The following is a 17979-nucleotide window of genomic DNA, read 5'->3' on the forward strand; positions in this document are numbered from 1 at the left end:
TCTGGGTCAACCAGTCTGGCCCTGGTGTTTTTTCTGGCCTAAATTATAGGAAGAAGGTTGGAGCAGGCAGGCACGGAGTTTACTTTGGAGCTCATTTCGTTCTAGGGACACACGTGGCTTAGTGGTTAAGATGTTGGGTTGTTGACCGGAAGGTTGGCAGTTCAAAACCCAAGCACCGTTGACAGGGTGAGTTCCCGTCCTTGCCCCAGCTCCTGCCAACCTAGCATTTGAAAGCATGAAATGCAAATAGATAAATAGGTATCACTTTCGTGGGAAAGTAACAGTGTTCCCTGCACCTTTGGTAAATCATCATGATAGACTCATGACCACCAAAGAGTCTTTGGACAATGCTGGCTCTCTTGGCTAGGAAACAGAGATGAGCACTGCCCCCTAGAGTCAGATATGACAGGGGAAATCTTTATCTTTAGCAATAGCACTTAGCCTTACATACCGCTTTACAATGCTTTCCAGCCCTCTCTAAGCAGTTTACAGAGTCAGCACATTGCCTTCAACAAATTGGGTCCGCATTTTACCCACATCGGAATGATGAAAAGCTGAGTCAACCTTGAGCCTGGTGAGATTTGAACTGCCAAATTGCAGTCAGCAGACAGTCAGCCGAAGTAGTGTGCAGTACTGCACTCTAACCACTCTGCCGCCGCGGTTCATTTAGTTCTAGTTCCGAAATCCCTGGCTTCAGAATGATTCAATTCTAAGATAAATCATTTGCCCGAACTTGTTTGGTGGGTCTTGGAACTGGATAGGCCAGTAGACTGTGCGGGTGATAGAGGGAGCACCGCGTTAATCCCATATAACACCTATCCTGCGTGGCCTGCACTGGCTGCCGGTAGCCTTCCAGGTGCAATTCAAAGTGTTGGTTACCACCTTTAAAGCGCTCCATGGCTTAGGACCGGGTTATTTACGAGACCGCCTTCTGCCACTGATAGCCTCCCTACGACCTGTGCGCTCCCACAGAGTGGGCCTCCTCAGGGTGCCGTCGACCAAACAATGTCGGTTGGCGGCCCCCAGGGGGAGGGCCTTCTCTGTGGCAGCACCGGCCCTTTGGATTGAGCTGCCTCCGGGGTTACGCCAACTCCCCGACCTCCGGACCTTCAAACGTGAACTGAAGATTTTATTATTTCATCGTGCAGGACTAGCCTAAGTATAATTTTAATTGTAATTTTAAATGGGTTTTATGTCGGTCTTTGACCATTTTAGTTGATCTGGCCTATTAAATATTTGGTTTTAATTCGCTTTTAAAATTGTTATTTGTATTTGGTGTTTTAATATGGCTGTAAACCCGCCCTGAGTCCTTCTGGAGCAGGGCGGTATAGAAATTAAATTATAAATAAAATAAATAAATAACCAATGGGGCATCTGCCTACTCCTGGGGTCAATGGTCCACCTAAAGGTTGGACTTGGGTCAAACCAAGCTTGAATGCGTAACCATTGCTGCATTGCTCTAGTTCAGGGATCTGCAAACTTGGCTCTTTTAAGACTTGTGGACTTCAATTCCCAGAGTTCCTCAGCCAGCAAAGCTGGCTGAGGGACTCTGGGAGTTGAAGTCCACAAGTCTTAAAAGAGCCAAGTTTGCAGACCCCTGCTCTAGTTGTTCCGTCTCAATCTTTCCCTTCCTGGCGATTTCTAGAATCTTTGCTTTCTTCTCCTTTAGGACCAGGAGAAGGCCTTGGACAAGTATGAGGATGTGGTGAGCTCTTTACAAAAACGTAGTCAGCAGGTTCTTCCACTGAAGTATCGACGAGAACCCCCCCTTAAATCTATCCCCGTGGAGGCCCTTTGTGACTATGAAAACGAACAGGTAAAAAAAGACTCCGGTTGTCTGGCTTTACACAGAAACACACCTGCAATAGGACACGCCTTGTAAATGCCTCGGTGATTGATTTTGGTGATTGATTGCTACCGGTGGCACCATCGACACTTGGTCAAAGAGCTTACAGCATCGCATTTTGCAAAGATGGAGCAGTTTGCTCACGTCTCCAGTTATGTTGTCAGATGCTGCACGAGCTGGACGCCTAACTACTGCTAGTTAAGGGTGGTGGAAATTGTGGTCTATCACAATTGAAGCACCACTGGTTGTCCTTAGGTTCTATTGTGGTTTGCAAGCAGCCTGCGGAGCTGGCAACAGAGTCAGACAGCGATGAGGCTGAGGTGGGGCCAGGGCCAGGGCCATTGGGGAGTGAGGTACGGTCTCCAGAGCCTCCAGAGCCTGATGGTAGTGAGGCAGAGGAACAGGAGGAGCCTGTTCCTAATGCACGCATGAGAAGAGCTGCCAGAAGGCAAGAGCAGCTAAAGCACAAAGGACAACTCAGGAGTAGGGCCAAGAGATGATTGGCCCCTCCCATAAGGCTTAAAACAGACCAGCAATGGCGTTTGGGCTTTGCTGGAAAACAATGTTGGTAACTCTGTCTTCTGCTTCGTCTACGTTTTGCATTTATTTCTGTGACTTCTGAACATTTGCCAAGAAAGGCCTTTGGCAATGTGCCTAATTGGACCAAGGTTTGCGATAGGACTGAGAAATTTGTGTTGGGAGGAATTGGCTTTTATTTAATTGAACTACGCTGGGAATGAAGTAATTCTCAGCTGTTAGAATAAAGTTTGTTAGTTCTTTCACGGACTGAGTTTCCTACTACCTACTTGGGCCTGGGTCACAACAGCTTCATTAGGGTTCTTCTTTTCACTATTTTTGCCATGTCTTCCTTAAATCATTCCTAATTTGGGGTTGTTGTTTTTTTACTTAAATCCCTGCATAATGTGATTAGAAACATGACCTGTCCAATAAATGCATTTGCTTTGCAAATAGATTCTCCCAGGGGAAGTATTCACTTACCTTCGCTACCGGTTCGCAAATGCAAGCGCACGCACCACCTCCATGCATGTGCAGGGCCTTTCGCTAATGCGTGGAGCGTCAAAAATGGGAGCTGCCACTACTGGTTTGCCCGAACCGGATAGAAATGGCTGAATAGCATCACTGGACTGTCTCGTATTTGATGGACTGTATTTTTATAGTGCTGGATGCAGATTGCCAGGCTACAGAGGAATACAAAGATAACCTGGACAGCTTTCAAGTTTCTGTTATTATAAGCAATCCCCAAAATGTAGAATTCTAGTGTTTCTTTGGTCTGTTTCTTGTGGTATCTTGTCTCCTACCTCAACGGGCTGATCTCAGTCTTGTAAGTCTGACAGTATTTCTCTTTCCTTCTCTCGCTCTCTTGTAACACAGAGAATCAAGGTCCTGCAATCTTGAGTTTATTCCTCACCCGTTTCTGTCTTTCTGGGTAACGTTCATTATTTTCCTAACGGCTGCCTCATATCTTCTTCAAGGCTGTCTCTGTACTCTATACAAGCTCACTTTTGCTGGAAATTTTGCATGATTGAGGGTAACAAGAACAAGCCTTTCTCCTTCCTTGTTACAAAAAAAGGGGGGGCTGTTGCAGGAGTGGGCTTCAAAAATTTTACCAAGGGGTTCTCTCCCAGTTGCTGGGTGGGTGTGGCCATGGTAGGCGTGGCCTAGTCGGCCTCTTGCACCATGGCAGGGGGGCATTTTTGCCCTCCCCAGGCTCTGGAGGCTTCCCTCGAGCCTCTGGGAGGGGAAAAACGGCCTCCCCAGGCTCTGGAGACCCTCTGGAGGCCGGAAATGGGCCAGTTTCTGGCCTTCCTGAACTTCCGGTAGGCCCATTTTTCACCCTCCCTGAGCTTCCGCGTGCACCCTGCACTTACCTGCATCCAAAACAGGCCGCATGGGGACTCCTGGGAGGGGAAGGGTGGGATGGGCAGAGCCAGCCAGAATTGGGATTTGGGGGTTCTCCGAACTGTACAGAACCTTAGCTAGAGGTTCTCCCGAACCCCTGTGAACCTCAGCATTCCACTCCTGGGCTGTTGTTTTGCAAAATCCTGAGTTTGAGTAAGTCAAGGATCAAGTGCAAGGATCGGGGACCGAAGGTGGGACCGGACCCCAGACTTACGCAAAAACCTTTCTGTCTCAGTATCAGATTTCACGTGGTGGCCGATACACCCTGCACAAGAACAATGAAGAGTACTGGGAAGTTAGCGACAGTGGAGGAAATGCAATCAAAGCCCCCGGGGTCTGTTTCATGATTCCTCCCACCGATCCTGAATCGCTCGCCGTGGTAGACAAGTAAGTATTTCCGGACCTCGCTTGCATCCACCCAAGCCAAAGGTGAAGTGTCTGGATGACCTCCATGATGGTTGCGTCGAGGGCCTCCCCGCCTTCTCCCAAATTCTCATGTTCTTTGCAAGCCCAGGAATGTCCTTTGCCAACCAGGTCTTGTGTCTTTTTGTTGTGCAGCATCGCTAGCCACTATCAGTGTGTGAAACAGAAGACGGGTTGCACAAAGAATCGTCTGGAGGATCGCTACAATAGCTTGAAGGCAGAGAGCATTGGAGGTGGGTAGACCGCAAGATGTCTAGGGCAGGGGTTTGCAAACTTGGCTCTTTTAAGACTTGTGGACTTCAAAGCTGGCTGAGGAACTCTGGGAGTTGAAGTCCACAAGTTTTAAAAGAGCTAAGTTTGCAGACCCCTGGTCTAGGGAGACCATGGGCCCCATGCACAGGGGAACCATGCACCCCATTCTTCTGCTGTTCTTTGTAAGAGAACTGTAAGTGAACCATGTGGTTGTTAAGTAGTTTCCCCCATTGAGTTTGCTTGTTGGAAACTGGCTGGGAAGGTCAAAAATGGGAATCCCATGATCACATGCGATCCTGCAAGTGTTGTGAATACATGCCACTTGCCAAGTAGCAATAGCAATAGTACTTAAGACTTTTATACCATTTCACAGTGCTTGATGCGCCCTCTCTAAGCGGTTTACAGAGTTAGAATATTGCCCCCAACCAGTGGTGGTTTCAAAAAAAATTTACTACCAGTTTTGTGGGTGTGGCTTGGTGGGCATGGCATGGCTTGGTGGGCGTGGCTTGGTGGGCATGGCATGGGAAAATAGTGTAAAACCTCAATTCCCTCCCCACTTCAGGGGGAGGATACTGTAAAATCTCCATTTCCTCCTCATTCCAGGGGAAAGTTACTGGAAAATCCCCATTTCTTCCCGATCAGCTGGGACTCGGGAGGCAGAGAATAGGTGAGGGCGGGGCCAGTCAGAATGTTTACTACCGGTTCTCTGAACTACTCAAAATTTCCGCTACTGACTCTGCAGAACTGGTCAGAACTTGCTGAAACCCACCTCTGCCCCCAACAATCTGGGCTCTCATTTTACCCACCTCGGAACAATGAAGGCTGAGTCTAACCTTGAGATGGTGAGATTTGAACTGGCGAATTGCAGGCAGCTGGCAGTCAGCAGAAGTAGCCTGCAGTACTGCATTCTAGCCACTGCGCCACCACCGTACCCAAGTTTTAGATCGCATGACAGCGGGGTTGCTGCAATGATCAACCACGCAAGGGCCAGTCACCATTCATTTTGACTCATGAACTTTGACCGGTTGCTAATTGAAGAGTTGTTAAGTCGAGGACTGCCTGTGTGATGAACCAAAGCTGTGACCTCATGACATGTCAGCAGGCCTTGATGTTGAGAAGGGAAGTATTCTCTGCTCCTTTCCTTTCAGTTGCTAACCCAAACTACATTTCCCCCCCAAAACTTCCTCAGATGCAGCATCCGTACAGGTACGGCAATTGTTGGCGGAGCTGGAGAAAGTGAACAGTGAACTGGATAAGCAGGAGAAGGCCATCACTGCAAACCTTCGTCCACCTCTAGAGCAAAGCAGGGCGGTGCAAGATAGCGCGGAGCGCTCCAAAGACCTTAAGGTAAAAACCAGGGGTGAAATGCTCCCGGTTCGGACTGGATCAGCTGATCTGGTAGTGATGGCGGTGGGTGGTTCGGAGAACTGGTAGCAAAAATCCCTGCCCACCCCCCATGCCCAGCTGAGCCATGCGATGAGCCTTTTTTTTTACTTTTAAAAGCATTTTTTTTAACAACCTGTTCAGCCAAAGAGTCTGTAAAAACTATGCTTTTAAAGGGTTAAAACAAACCTCTGACGATCTCGGCTGGGGGGGGGGAGGGAGAGAAAGGAAGGAAGGAAGGAAGGAAGGAAGGAAGGAAGGAAGGAAGGAAGGAAGGAAGGAAGGAAGGAAGGAAGGAAGAAAGAAAGAAAGAAAGAAAGAAAGAAAGAAAGAAAGAAAGAAAGGGGGAGGGAAGGAAGGAAGGAAGGAAGGAAGAAAGGAAGGAAGGAAAGAAGGAAGGAAAAAGGAGAGGAAGGAAGGACTACAAACCTGGCACTAGACACAGCTTCGGAGGATAATCCAGGGCTGGAAGGGACCTGGAGGTCGTCTAGTCCAACCCTGCTCCAGCAGGACATTGTTGGTGAGTTTCTGTCTTGTGATCCCCCAGTCACATGACCCCTCCCCACCAAGCCACGCCCACCAAGCCACGCCCACAGAACCAGTAGGAAAGAAATTTAGATTTCACCACTGGTATAAAACCACTTTGGGGTTGTTGGGAGCTTTCCAACATTTGCCAATGCTGGATCTGGGAAAAAAAGATGATTTCTGGAACAAACCTGCAAAGACTGTAGGAGAAGACAGGTTAACAGGTGACAAGCAAAGAATCCTGAAAATGGCAATTTGGCTCGGGCTAAGACTAGGTGGGAGAGGGCCTTGGATTAGCAGGACAGAAGCATTAATCTTGCATCCAACTACAAACCTGAATAGGACAGTACCGTGGAGATCTTCTCCGGCAGGTTTGAACATTACAGGGATGCTGCCATGAGCGTTCCCTATCTGTGTGTATCTCACCTTTTCCCCTCCGAAACATCCCTGCAGAATGTCACCAATCAGATCCGGCGCATTGAGCCTGAGAAAACGAGCAAAATCCAGGAATGTGAAACCTTCATCCAGTCGTTGCCCGAATCCAGCAGTACCACCTTAGTGAAAAGCAAAGTAGAGGAGACCAACAACAAGTACAACTGGGTCGCTCAACTTCTCAACGCTGCTGAAGAGAAGTAAGTGCTTGTCCTCGCCTGCGGTTTTCTCTGAGACGAAGCCACCGGGTGCCTTACAATCAGAGGTGGCTTTCAGCAGGTTCTGACCAGTTCTGGTGAACTAGTAGCGGAAATTTTGAGTAGTTCGGAGAACCGGTAAATACCACCTCTGGCTGGCCCTGCCCCCATCTATTCCCTGCCTCCCGGGTCCCAGCTGATCAGGAGGAAATGGAGATTTTATAGTATCCTTCCCCTGCCACGCCCACCAAGCCACACCCACCGAACCAATAGTAAAAAAATTTGAAACCCACCCCTGCTCACAATCCAGGTCTTTTCCAGTCCCTCTTTCTGGCACATTGGCCAGCTGTCTTTTGGAGAACTTTGCAAGCACTTTTGGGCAGCATTGGAGAGAAGATGCCACAGCTCATTCTTAGACCCTTTGTGTTGCGCATAGAAGGTCATAGTTCATCTTTGGTATTTTTGGGTTGGGATGGAGAAACTTCACTCCACTTTGAGGCCAGCCAGAGGTGGTATTCTCCGAATTACTCAAAATTTCTGCTACCAGTTCTCCATCCATCCATCCATCCATCCATCCAAAATATTTATATAGCTGCCTATCTTACAACCAACTCTGTGTGGCCCCCAAACAAAGACTAAAAGACATGTAAAATCACATTATCTATCTATCTATCTATCTATCTATCTATCTATCTATCTATCTATCTATCTATCTATCTATCTATCTATCTCATTCATTCATTCATTCATTCATTCATTCATTCAGCCACAGTGGCACAGTGGTTAGAGTGCAGTACTGCAGGCTATTTCTGCTGACTGCTGGCTGCCTGCAATTTGGCAGTTCAAATCTCACCAGGCTCAAAGCTGACTCAACCTTCCATCCTTCCGAGGTGGGTATGTAAGTCTGTGCTAAGTGCTAAGAGAAAGTCAAGATAGAACCAACAGTGATAAGGCACCTGGGGTGCAATCCCAAAACATCCGGAGCATCCTTTGGAAAACTATTGGCATTGAAAAAAAATGATGATCAGTCAATTGCAAAAGGCAGCTTTACTTGGAACAGCTTACATCTTGCAACATCTTATATAAGCCTAAGTGCTATTGCTATTGCAATTGCTATTCATTCATTCATCATTCATTCATTCACCAAATTCATTTGCCACCCATCTTGCAATTCAGGGCTTTAACTTGAACTAAAACCGTAAAACCCCAACCGATTCAAACATTAAAAAAAGAGAGAGAGAGAGAGAAACCTGGTGCTGAATCGAAGTTCATTCTGGATCAGTTGAAGTTTCCAGCTAGTCTTCAAGGACAATGGCATCGTAAGGTGCATTGCAGTAATCCAGGCAAGAGATGACCAAAGCATGAGTGACCATGAAGAAGGCCTTATTGTGTAGCCACAACCCTTGAAGGGTGAAACAAACAGGGTCAGGTCACAATGCTCCCTGTCTCTGCTTCGTTGCAATGCCACACATGGAGACAACGTCCTTCACCCATGCAGGACCTCTCTGGTGGAAAAGATTTCATGCTTTGTAGTGGAAGATCCCAAGATAAACAACCTTGAACTCATGACAAAAGCGTTTGCCCGTTCTTGGGAAACACCCGGTTCTAACCCCAAAGCTTGTTGGTGCAAACATTATTTCCTTTCATAACATTTAATGCCTTTTATGTAATTGGTACTGAATTAGGTTAAGCTGCGGAAGGACAGCTGAGCTCTCAGCCCTGGGACGTAGCAGAACTGAGTTCATTGCTAGCGAGGCTGGCACAGGTCGAGGTGGAAAAATGAGCAAGCTGGAAAGAAAAGCTCTTAAAGGGGAAGAAGGAAGGCAGGCGAACTGCCCCTTTGATCCCTGTTCTTCCTCTGCTGGAAATTTGGCCTAAGGCCGCTACCTCAAATGAAAATAAACCTTCTTCCCAAGCATGATCGCTTTGAATTTTTACGAGGATCTTTAGGAGGAATGGAGGAACATTGCAGGAATTTCTGGAAGTGGATGCTTTAGAACCAAAACACGTCTGAGCGAGGGTTAACAGAACAGAATAACAGAAACTGTTATAACTCGGTCGCCTTCGACAAGACCTAAGTTTAACTCATAGAATCATCTATTGTAATGTCCTTCCTGTTAAGTTTGGGTATTGACGAGGCAGGAGACCAGGTTAGTGACAACAGCTCTTTAATATAGTGTGACCCAGCAAAACTCTGGAGAAAAACCTCTCCTTATATACACTTCAGCCTGAGGCTGCATCCAATCAGAAACGAGATATTTCCCGCCTAAAACTCCCGCCAAAACTTACAGTAATACATTACACTCCTTCCCTCCCAGAAGGCACTTTGCCAATATTTGCATATTACTTCTCTACGTAGTCCTGCAGGTACGTGGGGCGTCTCCTGACTCTCCCGGACCTGCGCAGTTCACTTTCTGGAGTTGAGTCGAGCTTGCCGGAGGGACTTTTCGTTCCTCTGAGCTCCTCCTCCCGGCCATCCGGCCCTGGATTATTCGCCGGCTCGGACCTGCTGTCCTCTAGAGGGACCGGAGGGTGTCGCTGGACCTCGCCTGACTCAGATAAGTCTCTGTTTGGTTCTTTGCTTACGCTTTCTGTTTGTTCTCGGCTCCAGTCAGCTGTGGGGTTAATTAAATCATAGTCAGGGCTGTTCTCGCCTAATTCTGCCTTATCGCTCAATCTGTTTCTTAATTGATCTATGTGGCGCCCAGATTCTGCCATCGTCTAGTTCCACTAGATAAGATTTGGGGCCCGTTTGTCTATGACTATCCCCTCTTCCAGTTAGGGCCGCCGCTGTAATTATGTGCCCACACCGAGTCTCCTATGTTTAACTCTCGGATTCTATCTGGTTTTGTTTTGAACCCGCCCTGTACGTAGTTCGGTGTAGCCGGTCTAGCGGGCACCGTAGCTTCCGCCCATTAATAGCTCGGCTGGGCTGCGGCGGTGGCCACACAGGGGTCCTGTGTTGACGGTTAGGAATGCGCCGATTTGTGCCTGCCAATCGCCGGGCCGCTTCGTGATAGCGCTTCTTCGCACTCCGGACAAAACGTTCAGCAAGGCCGTTCGACGCAGGGTGGAACGGCGCTGAGAGGGCATGTCGGATGCCCTCTTCAGCCAGGTACCCTTCAAATAATGCTGCGGTGAACTGTGGGCCGTTATCGGACACGAGGGTGTCCGGTAGCCCGTGCGTGGCGAAAAGGTGTTTTAGTGCTGAGATGACAGCTCCCGCGGTTGTGGATTTCATTAGGATGATCTCCAGCCATTTGGAGAATGCATCCACCACAATTAGAAATGTTTGGCCGTGGAAGGGCCGCAAAATCAATGTGTATGCGGGACCAAGGGCCTTGGGGTTTCTCCCACTCCAAAACTGGGGCCGAGGTGGTAGTGGTCTGATTCCTGACATACTTGGCATCGCCAACCCTGTCACTGATTTCCTGTCCATTAGGGGCCACCAGACATAGCTCCTAGCCAAACCCTTCATCCTCACAATTCCTGGGTGACCTCATGCAGGAGTTCCAGAACTTTTTCTCAGCTTCTCTGAACTACCACCCTATCCCCCAGAGCAGGCACCCCTTGCACAGACAATTCTTTTTCTTTACAAATTCCTTGAAACGTCGCCCGGCGCAGCGGCCATCCCTTTGAACCCAACTGATTACAGTCCTTAAAACAACGTCCGGTAGGAGGCCCGAGCCACTTCCTGCGATGTGACTGGCCCCGAGTCCAAAGAGTCAATTAGTAGAACGGTGTGCCCGGGTGGGGTCCTCGATTTCCTGGCAATGGGCATCTGCTCAATGCGTCCGCATGCCCCAGCTCCTTTCCAGGCCGATGCTGCAGCTTGTAGGAGTATGCGGTCAAAAAATAGTCCATCTGGTCAGTCTAGGTGAGAGTGCTACTGGCGTTGGGCGGTCGCCAGCCAGTAACCCCAATAGCGGTCTGTGATCAGTGACAATTTCAAATCACGCCCAAAAACGATTCGTGAAATTTTTCACCCTGACACTATTGCGAGAGCCTCCTATCTAGCTGGCTGTAATTCCTTTCAGCCGGGACATCGTTCGTGAATAGAACGCTATAGGGGCTTCAGTGCCGCTTTGGGAGTCTGTGGCTAAGTACCGCTCCTACTCCATAGGGGACGATCACAAACCAATACTAACGGCAGTCTGTTGTTGTATTGTATTAACAGGCTATCGCTTGATAGCAAACTTTTACTGCCTCAAATGCCCTATTCTCTGACTTCCCCACGACCAAACAGTGTTTTTCCAAGCAATTTATGCAGCGGTTCAGCAACGGTTGCCTTGTCTTTTAAAAACACGGCGTAAAGTTTACCAGACCCAGGAAAGCCTGGAGTTCTGTCTTGTTTTTGGGTGCTGGGGCTCTCTTTATCGCCTTGACTTTGCTCTCAGTGGGTGAATCCTTTTGTCTATTCTATAGCCCAAAATTCAACAGATTCGACCCCTATCTGACACTTGCTTGCTTTGACTTTTAATCCTGCCGACCTAAAATGGCCAAAACTTTCCTTAATCGCTTCCCCAGTTCTCTTAAATCTTCCCTGATACCAACACATCATCGAATAGGGTACGACTCGGTAACCCTTGTAGGAGCCGCCCATCAAATTTTGAATAGCCCGGGCCACACTCACCCGAACTGTAACCGGGTGCACTTAAAGGCACCCCGTGCTATAATGGTCTGGGCCTCAGCTGTGCTAGCATCTACGGGTAGCTGTTGGTACGCTTGTGCCAAGTCTAATTTGGCGAAAACTTGTCCGTGCCCTAGTGAGTGCAATAAGTGTTGCACTACTGGAACTGGGTAGGCGCTTTTGCAATGCTTTGTTCAAGGTAGCCTTGTAATCAGCGCAAATTCTTATGGACCCGTCTGGTTTTATAGGGTGACGATTGGCGCTCCCATTTGGCATGGTCAACTGGCACTAGTATCCCTGGCTGACTAATTTATCTAACTCTTTGTCGATTTTAGGTTTGAGTGCAAAAGGAACCCTCCTTGCCTTTAACCTAATGGGAGCTATTTGGGGTCTAAATTGAAGGAGATAGGGGTCCCTTGTACTTGCCTAAACGGTCCTCGAATACGCCTGCGAATTCCTCCAGTAGGGCGTTTTGCAGGTTGCATCCGCCCGTGGACGCCAGTCACCCCATTCCCAACGCCTGAACCAGTCTAGCCCCAGCAAGCTTGGCAAGGTTCCTCGACTAACGTGATGGGCAGGGTCTTTTCGTATGTCCCAGACTTGACCTCGACGGTCGTTGTCCTCGAACAGGGATGCGTTGCCCTGGTAATCCTGCACCCGGAGCCGTTGTTTCTGTAGCTTGCGCTGCGATGTGCGGCAAGGCTTTCACAAAGTGTCCCAGGACATGATTGTGATAGCTGATCCTGTGTCTACTTCCAGTCGGCACGGTACGCCTTCAATTGTCGGGTTTGTGAAGATCTTTTCTTCGATGCGGTAGCTGCGTGGTCTATGGTAACAGTCATTCGGTTTGACTTCGCGCTTTTCTTTCCTGGCCAATCGCTGGTCGCCGCCGATCTCGCTCTGATTGGCTGGTTTGAAATTTCGCGGAATGTGGGTTTGCATCTCTGACTCAGAGCCGCCTGATTGGCCGATTTGAATTTTCGCGGAAGGTTGGGGTGCTCGCAGACTTGAGCCAGGTGCCCTTCCTTTCACACCGCCGCAAATGGCGCCCTGAACTTACATCTTTGGCGCTGATGTCGCCCGCAACTTCCGTGATTCCTCCGGTCTTCCTTGTCGATTTTCCGTGTAGTGGACTTCTTCCTCCTCTTCGCTGGTTGACTCACGATAGGTTTCTTCGTGGTGGACTGTGCTCGGCTTTGCGCCCGCCATCGGCGTGAGTCGCTTTGTAAGGTGTCTGCTGCATGGTTGGACATCTCATGGGCTCTGGCTTCGTCCAGAGCGTTTGCCAATGTCAGGTTGCTCTTGGCTAGCAACCGGCTCCTCAAACGGATGTCTCTGACCCCGTATAAGTTGTTCCAGCAGCTCTTCGTCCAGATCGCGGTACTCGCAATGCTTGGAGGCTTGTCTCAGGGCTGCCATGTAGTCGCTGATAGACTCGCCTTCTTGTTGCCTGCGCCCCCAAACTCGCATCACGAACGATTTGGACGGGCTGGTGCGAGTGATTCTTCAGGAGGGTCTGAAGGGTCTGCCACGATACGGAGTGTAGCGGTGTTGGCTCCGCTAGGGCTTCTGCGACGGCGATGACTGCTGACCCACAGTGGCTTATGAAGTAAGCCCGTTTGCGGTTGTCGGAGACTCCCTGTAGCTCGTTTGCCTCCAGGAAACTTTCGAAACGGGTCATATATATTCCCCATGTCTCCTGGGCAGGGTCAAACGGAGTGGGTGGCGTGTAGCCGGTCATCGCTGCATTCGCCATCACCTTGCTGGGTTTGATTCTCGTAGTGAGTTCAGCTCTGTTCTGGTGCTCTGCCTCAAGATCCCATCCTCGTCGCCAATGTTAAGTTTGGGTATTGACGAGGCAGGAGACCAGGTTAGTGACAACAGCTCTTTAATATAGTGTGACCCAGCAAAACTCTGGAGAAAAACCTCTCCTTATATACACTTCAGCCTGAGGCTGCATCCAATCAGAAACGAGATATTTCCCGCCTAAAACTCCCGCCAAAACTTACAGTAATACATTACACTTCCTGTTGAAGACTACTTCAGCTTTAATTGCAATAATACAAGAGCAACCAATAGATTTAAACTTAATGTTAACCGCTTTAATCTAGATTGCAGAAAATATGACTTCTGTAACAGAATCATCAGTGCTTGGAATACTTTACCTGACTCTGTGGTCTCTTCCCATAATCCCAAAAGCTTTAACCAAAAACTTTCTAATATTGACCTCACCCCATTCCTAAGAGGACCCTAAGGGGCGTGCATAAGCGCACAAACGTGCCTACCGTTCCTCTCCTATTGTTTTTCTTTTTCTTTTTCTTATATATATATATATATATATATATGCTTATACCTCCTAATATTTACTTATATATATGTTTATATACTATATAATCTTTTGTATGATACCTATATATATATATTGTTGTGACAAAATAAATAAATAAAATAAAATAAATAAATAGAATAAAGAGTCAGGAGGGACCCTGGAGGTCTTCTAATCCAGCACAAACAGGAGACTATATAGATCTTCCGGACTAGTGGCTGTCCAGTCTCTTCTTAAAAGCCTCCAGTGGAGTTGTGGAGCACCCACAACTTCTGAAGGCAAGTCGTTCTCCAGAACAATGGTTAATTGTTCTCACTGTCAGGAAATTTCTCCTTAGTTCTAAGTTGCTTCTCTCCCTGATTAGTTTCCCCCCATTGCTTCTTGCCTTGTCCTCAGGTTCTTTGGAGAATAGTTTGACTCCCTCTTCCTTGGGGCAGCCCCTGAGATATTGGAACACTGCTATCATGTCTCCGCTGGCCCTTCTTTTCATTAAACTAGACATACCCAATTCCTACAAACGTTCTTCATATCTTTTATTTATTTATTTATTTATTTATTTATTTATTTATTTAATCGCATTTTTATACCGCCCTATCTCCCAAGGGACTCAGGGCGGTTTACAGCCTGATAAAAAACATTACATATAAATACAGAATAAAACATCAGTTAAAAAACTTATTAAATAAGGCCGAATATTTAAAAATAACAATAAAAGTAATAAAACCCCATTAAAACCAAATTCAAAATTTAAAATTCTAGTCCAATCCTGTGCAAATAAATAGATGTGTCTTAAGCTCGTGGCGAAAGGTTCGAAGGTCAGGAAGTTGGCGAAGTCCTGGGGGCTCCTACCTGAGGGTAGGAGCCCCCACAGAAAAGGCCCTTCCCCTGGGTGTCGCCAGTCGGCAGTGCCTGGCCGACGGCACTCTGAGGAGTCCTTCCCTGTGAGAGCGCACAGGTCGGTGAGAGGCAATCGGTGGCAGCAGACGGTCCCGTAAGTAACCCGGCCCTATGCCATGGAGCGCTTTGAAGATTTTAGCCTTCAGCCCTCTAATCATCCTTGTTGCTCTTTTCTGCACTCTTTCCAGAGTCTCTTGCTCACAATCTTATTGTGTAACTATAAAGAGGTTGCTTCCCCCCACGCCCCAGATATGGTGTATATATGTGGGTCAGCTGTTGTGGGTGGCCTGAATCCTTCTCGGTTTGGGAACTATGTTTTATATGGGCAGGGGGAATGAATTTACTGGAGTTCCTGATCTGTGATCATCAGGTGGCCAATGTCGTGTCCCACTCCTCCACTGACAGCCGGGTCAGGGAAATCCGAATCAGGCGTGCCTCTGCAGCTCTGCCAAAGTCCTAGCAAAGTTCTCAAGGCAGGCAGGAGACCAGAAAGTGACTTCAGCAAGATATGTTAGACTTTACCTGATTCAGAGAATGCCAGAAAGCAGATCCTTTATATAGGCCATGGGGTGTGGCTCCATGACTCAGCACTTATCCAGGCCTGCCCCTCCCTTCCTTCTGTCGCCGCCGCCTATCAATTCTTCTGAAGCGAGGGTCACTCCAGTCTGCAGCTGTTGGCAATTGACCTTCCTCAGGCTCACATGCTGTGGGGGAGGGGGAGGGGTCTTGTTGCTCCGTTTGCCTGGGCATGGAGCCAGAGCTGGGGGCTGGAGGTACTTCTTCCTCCTCAGCCTGTCTGGGCATGGAGCCAGGGCTGGGACCGGGAGGCATGCTAGGACATTCCTCAGTGTTCGGAAGCAGATAAGAAGGCCCCGGCTGCGGTGAAAGCGGGCGAGACACAACAGCCAATGAGAAGAAGAGGAGAATCTGTCAGGCCTTTAAACTAGGCCAAGTTAGGAAACAGACATTACAAGGATTATTGTGGTTGGTCGCAGAGTTAGCCAGATGTTTAGACTGGATTTGGCATTTTTACCCACCAATTAAGTCCTTCCCAAGGACCTATGATAGACAGACGTTGTCATTAGGGATATCGTCACAGGATGTAAGCTGTTTCAAGTCAAGCTGCCTTTTGCAATTGGTTGATGGTGATTTTGTCAATGCCAATGGTGTTCAAGGGATGTGTTGTGACTCCGGCCCCCGAACATGTCTTCATGGAGGAGAGTGACTCGGTGAGTGTGAGGGTGCTCCAGATCAGTGGTGAAATCTGAACCGGTTTACTACTGGTTCAGTGTCTGTGCGGGCGCACTGCATGCACACATGCTCTGTGTGCACCATGCACCAAATGTGAGGTGCGGGCATGTATGCGCAGTGCATACGAAAAGGAGGCATGGGGTAAGTAGAACAGCGCGCGGGGGGGTTGATCAGCGCAATCTTTTTAAAAGCATTTTTTTAGAATAGAATAGAATAGAATAGAATAGGATAGGATTTTTTATTGGCCAAGTGTGATTGGACACACAAGGAATTTGTCTTGGTGCATATGCTCTCAGTGTACATAAAAGAAAAGATACGTTCATCAAGGTACAACATTTACAACACAAATGATGGTCAATATATCAATATAAATCAAATAGGCGAAATAGGTTGTAAAAAAATGCTTTTAAAAGTAAAAAAAGGCTCTGATGATCGTGCGGCTCAGCTGCGATCGTCAGAGCCTTTTTTTAACCTTTTAAAAGCATCCCAAAGCAGGGATTTTTGCTACCAGTTCTCCGAACCACCCGCCGCCATCGCTACCGGATCAACCAATCCGGTCCGAACCGGGAGCATTTCACCCCTGCTCCAGATGTTTCGGAATTGCACCCAAGGTATACATACTTACTATGAGTATTATCTTTGCTGTCTTGCCACAGTCGTTCTACTCCTATTTGCAGGTCTTTATTGTGATGGTCTCAGTTTCTTTCTCTTCTATCCTGCTGTCTCCAGGTACTGCCAGGTTCACTATTCAGTTTTTGTTTTTCTTACAGACAATTATTATTATTATTATTACTGCCACCTTATTGTTGTTAGGTACAGTAACACAATCTTTCCCCTCTTATCCTAAACAGAATCAGCTTCATCAGAAACATGATCAGAATGTTTCTCATGCCCAGCCCTTTCTCAGAGCCAAGGTGTCTTTTATTTTTCTTTAATGGCTCCTGCAACACATTCGTCAAGGTTATCTCCACGTTCCTCTATGCAAGACTCCAATAGCGATGAAAATTGCAGGTCCTCAACTGGCTTGTTAGCATAAACCAACTCTAGATAGGATGGAAAATTCTACATGCACGTGACCATCTTAGCTGGCGTTTCTAGCTGAAGGAGAAGGGATGAGAAGAATGGCTGATATCACTGAGCAACCAGCTCCCAGCTTGGTTGGACAATGTGACCAATGTTTTGGAAACTTGAGAAACTGAAAACTTATATTGAAGTGAAAAGCCCGGGAACCAGTGGTGGGATTCAAGTAATATAACAACTGGTTCTGTGCCCTAATGATTTCTTCCAACAACCAGGTTGCCAAACTGCTCAGAAAGTTAACAACCGGTTCTCCCGAAGGGGTGCGAACTGGCTGAATCCCACCACTGCCGGGAACGTTAGTACTGTTCTGACCTAGGCTCCCTTAAAAAGCAGGAAGCAGAGTCTTGGTTCCGTCAAAACCTCTTTTATTTACACGATTGTGAATTCCTTTCATTCGCAGTCAGCAAGGCCTGTCCAAACAGTCTTTCAGAGGAATATTTATCAACACAGACCTTATCTCACTTGGAAAGCTGCCACATAACTTGTTTCCAAACGCAATACAAGGCAAAACTTGGCACAGAGTCACAGAACGAACAAACAAATTGTTTCCTGCAAAAGCCTCCTTCCCATTCACTCCTCTTTTGTTTCCTATGGGAGGGGCCAATTATCTCCAAGGTGTGGTTTTACTCCCAAGTCGACCCTGCTTTCTGAGTTGTTCTTGTCTTCTGGCAGCTCCGTGCATGCGCACACTGGGAATGGGTTCCAGCTCTTCTTCTGACTCGCTGTTGTCTAGCTCCCTCTGCCTCTGATGCTGAGCCCCCCTCGCTTTCCCCAACTCAAGTTCCTCACCAACCTCTTCACTGTCCGACTCTGCTGC

At 47.9% G+C, this 17979-nt stretch overlaps 1 protein-coding gene across 1 annotated transcript in view; it reads left to right on the plus strand.

The window, feature by feature from the left end:
* The window catches only part of PPL (periplakin), a 108297-nt gene that overhangs the window by 74178 nt on the left and 16140 nt on the right, over nucleotides 1-17979 (plus strand). The window contains exons 11-15 of the mRNA XM_058156996.1: nucleotides 1670-1816; nucleotides 4002-4153; nucleotides 4325-4422; nucleotides 5631-5788; nucleotides 6803-6981. Coding sequence (XP_058012979.1) covers nucleotides 1670-1816; nucleotides 4002-4153; nucleotides 4325-4422; nucleotides 5631-5788; nucleotides 6803-6981 — 734 coding nt within the window. The remainder of the gene's footprint in view (nucleotides 1-1669; nucleotides 1817-4001; nucleotides 4154-4324; nucleotides 4423-5630; nucleotides 5789-6802; nucleotides 6982-17979) is intronic.

This window comes from Ahaetulla prasina, chromosome 14, assembly GCF_028640845.1.
Source record: "Ahaetulla prasina isolate Xishuangbanna chromosome 14, ASM2864084v1, whole genome shotgun sequence".
NCBI lineage: Eukaryota > Metazoa > Chordata > Lepidosauria > Squamata > Colubridae > Ahaetulla > Ahaetulla prasina.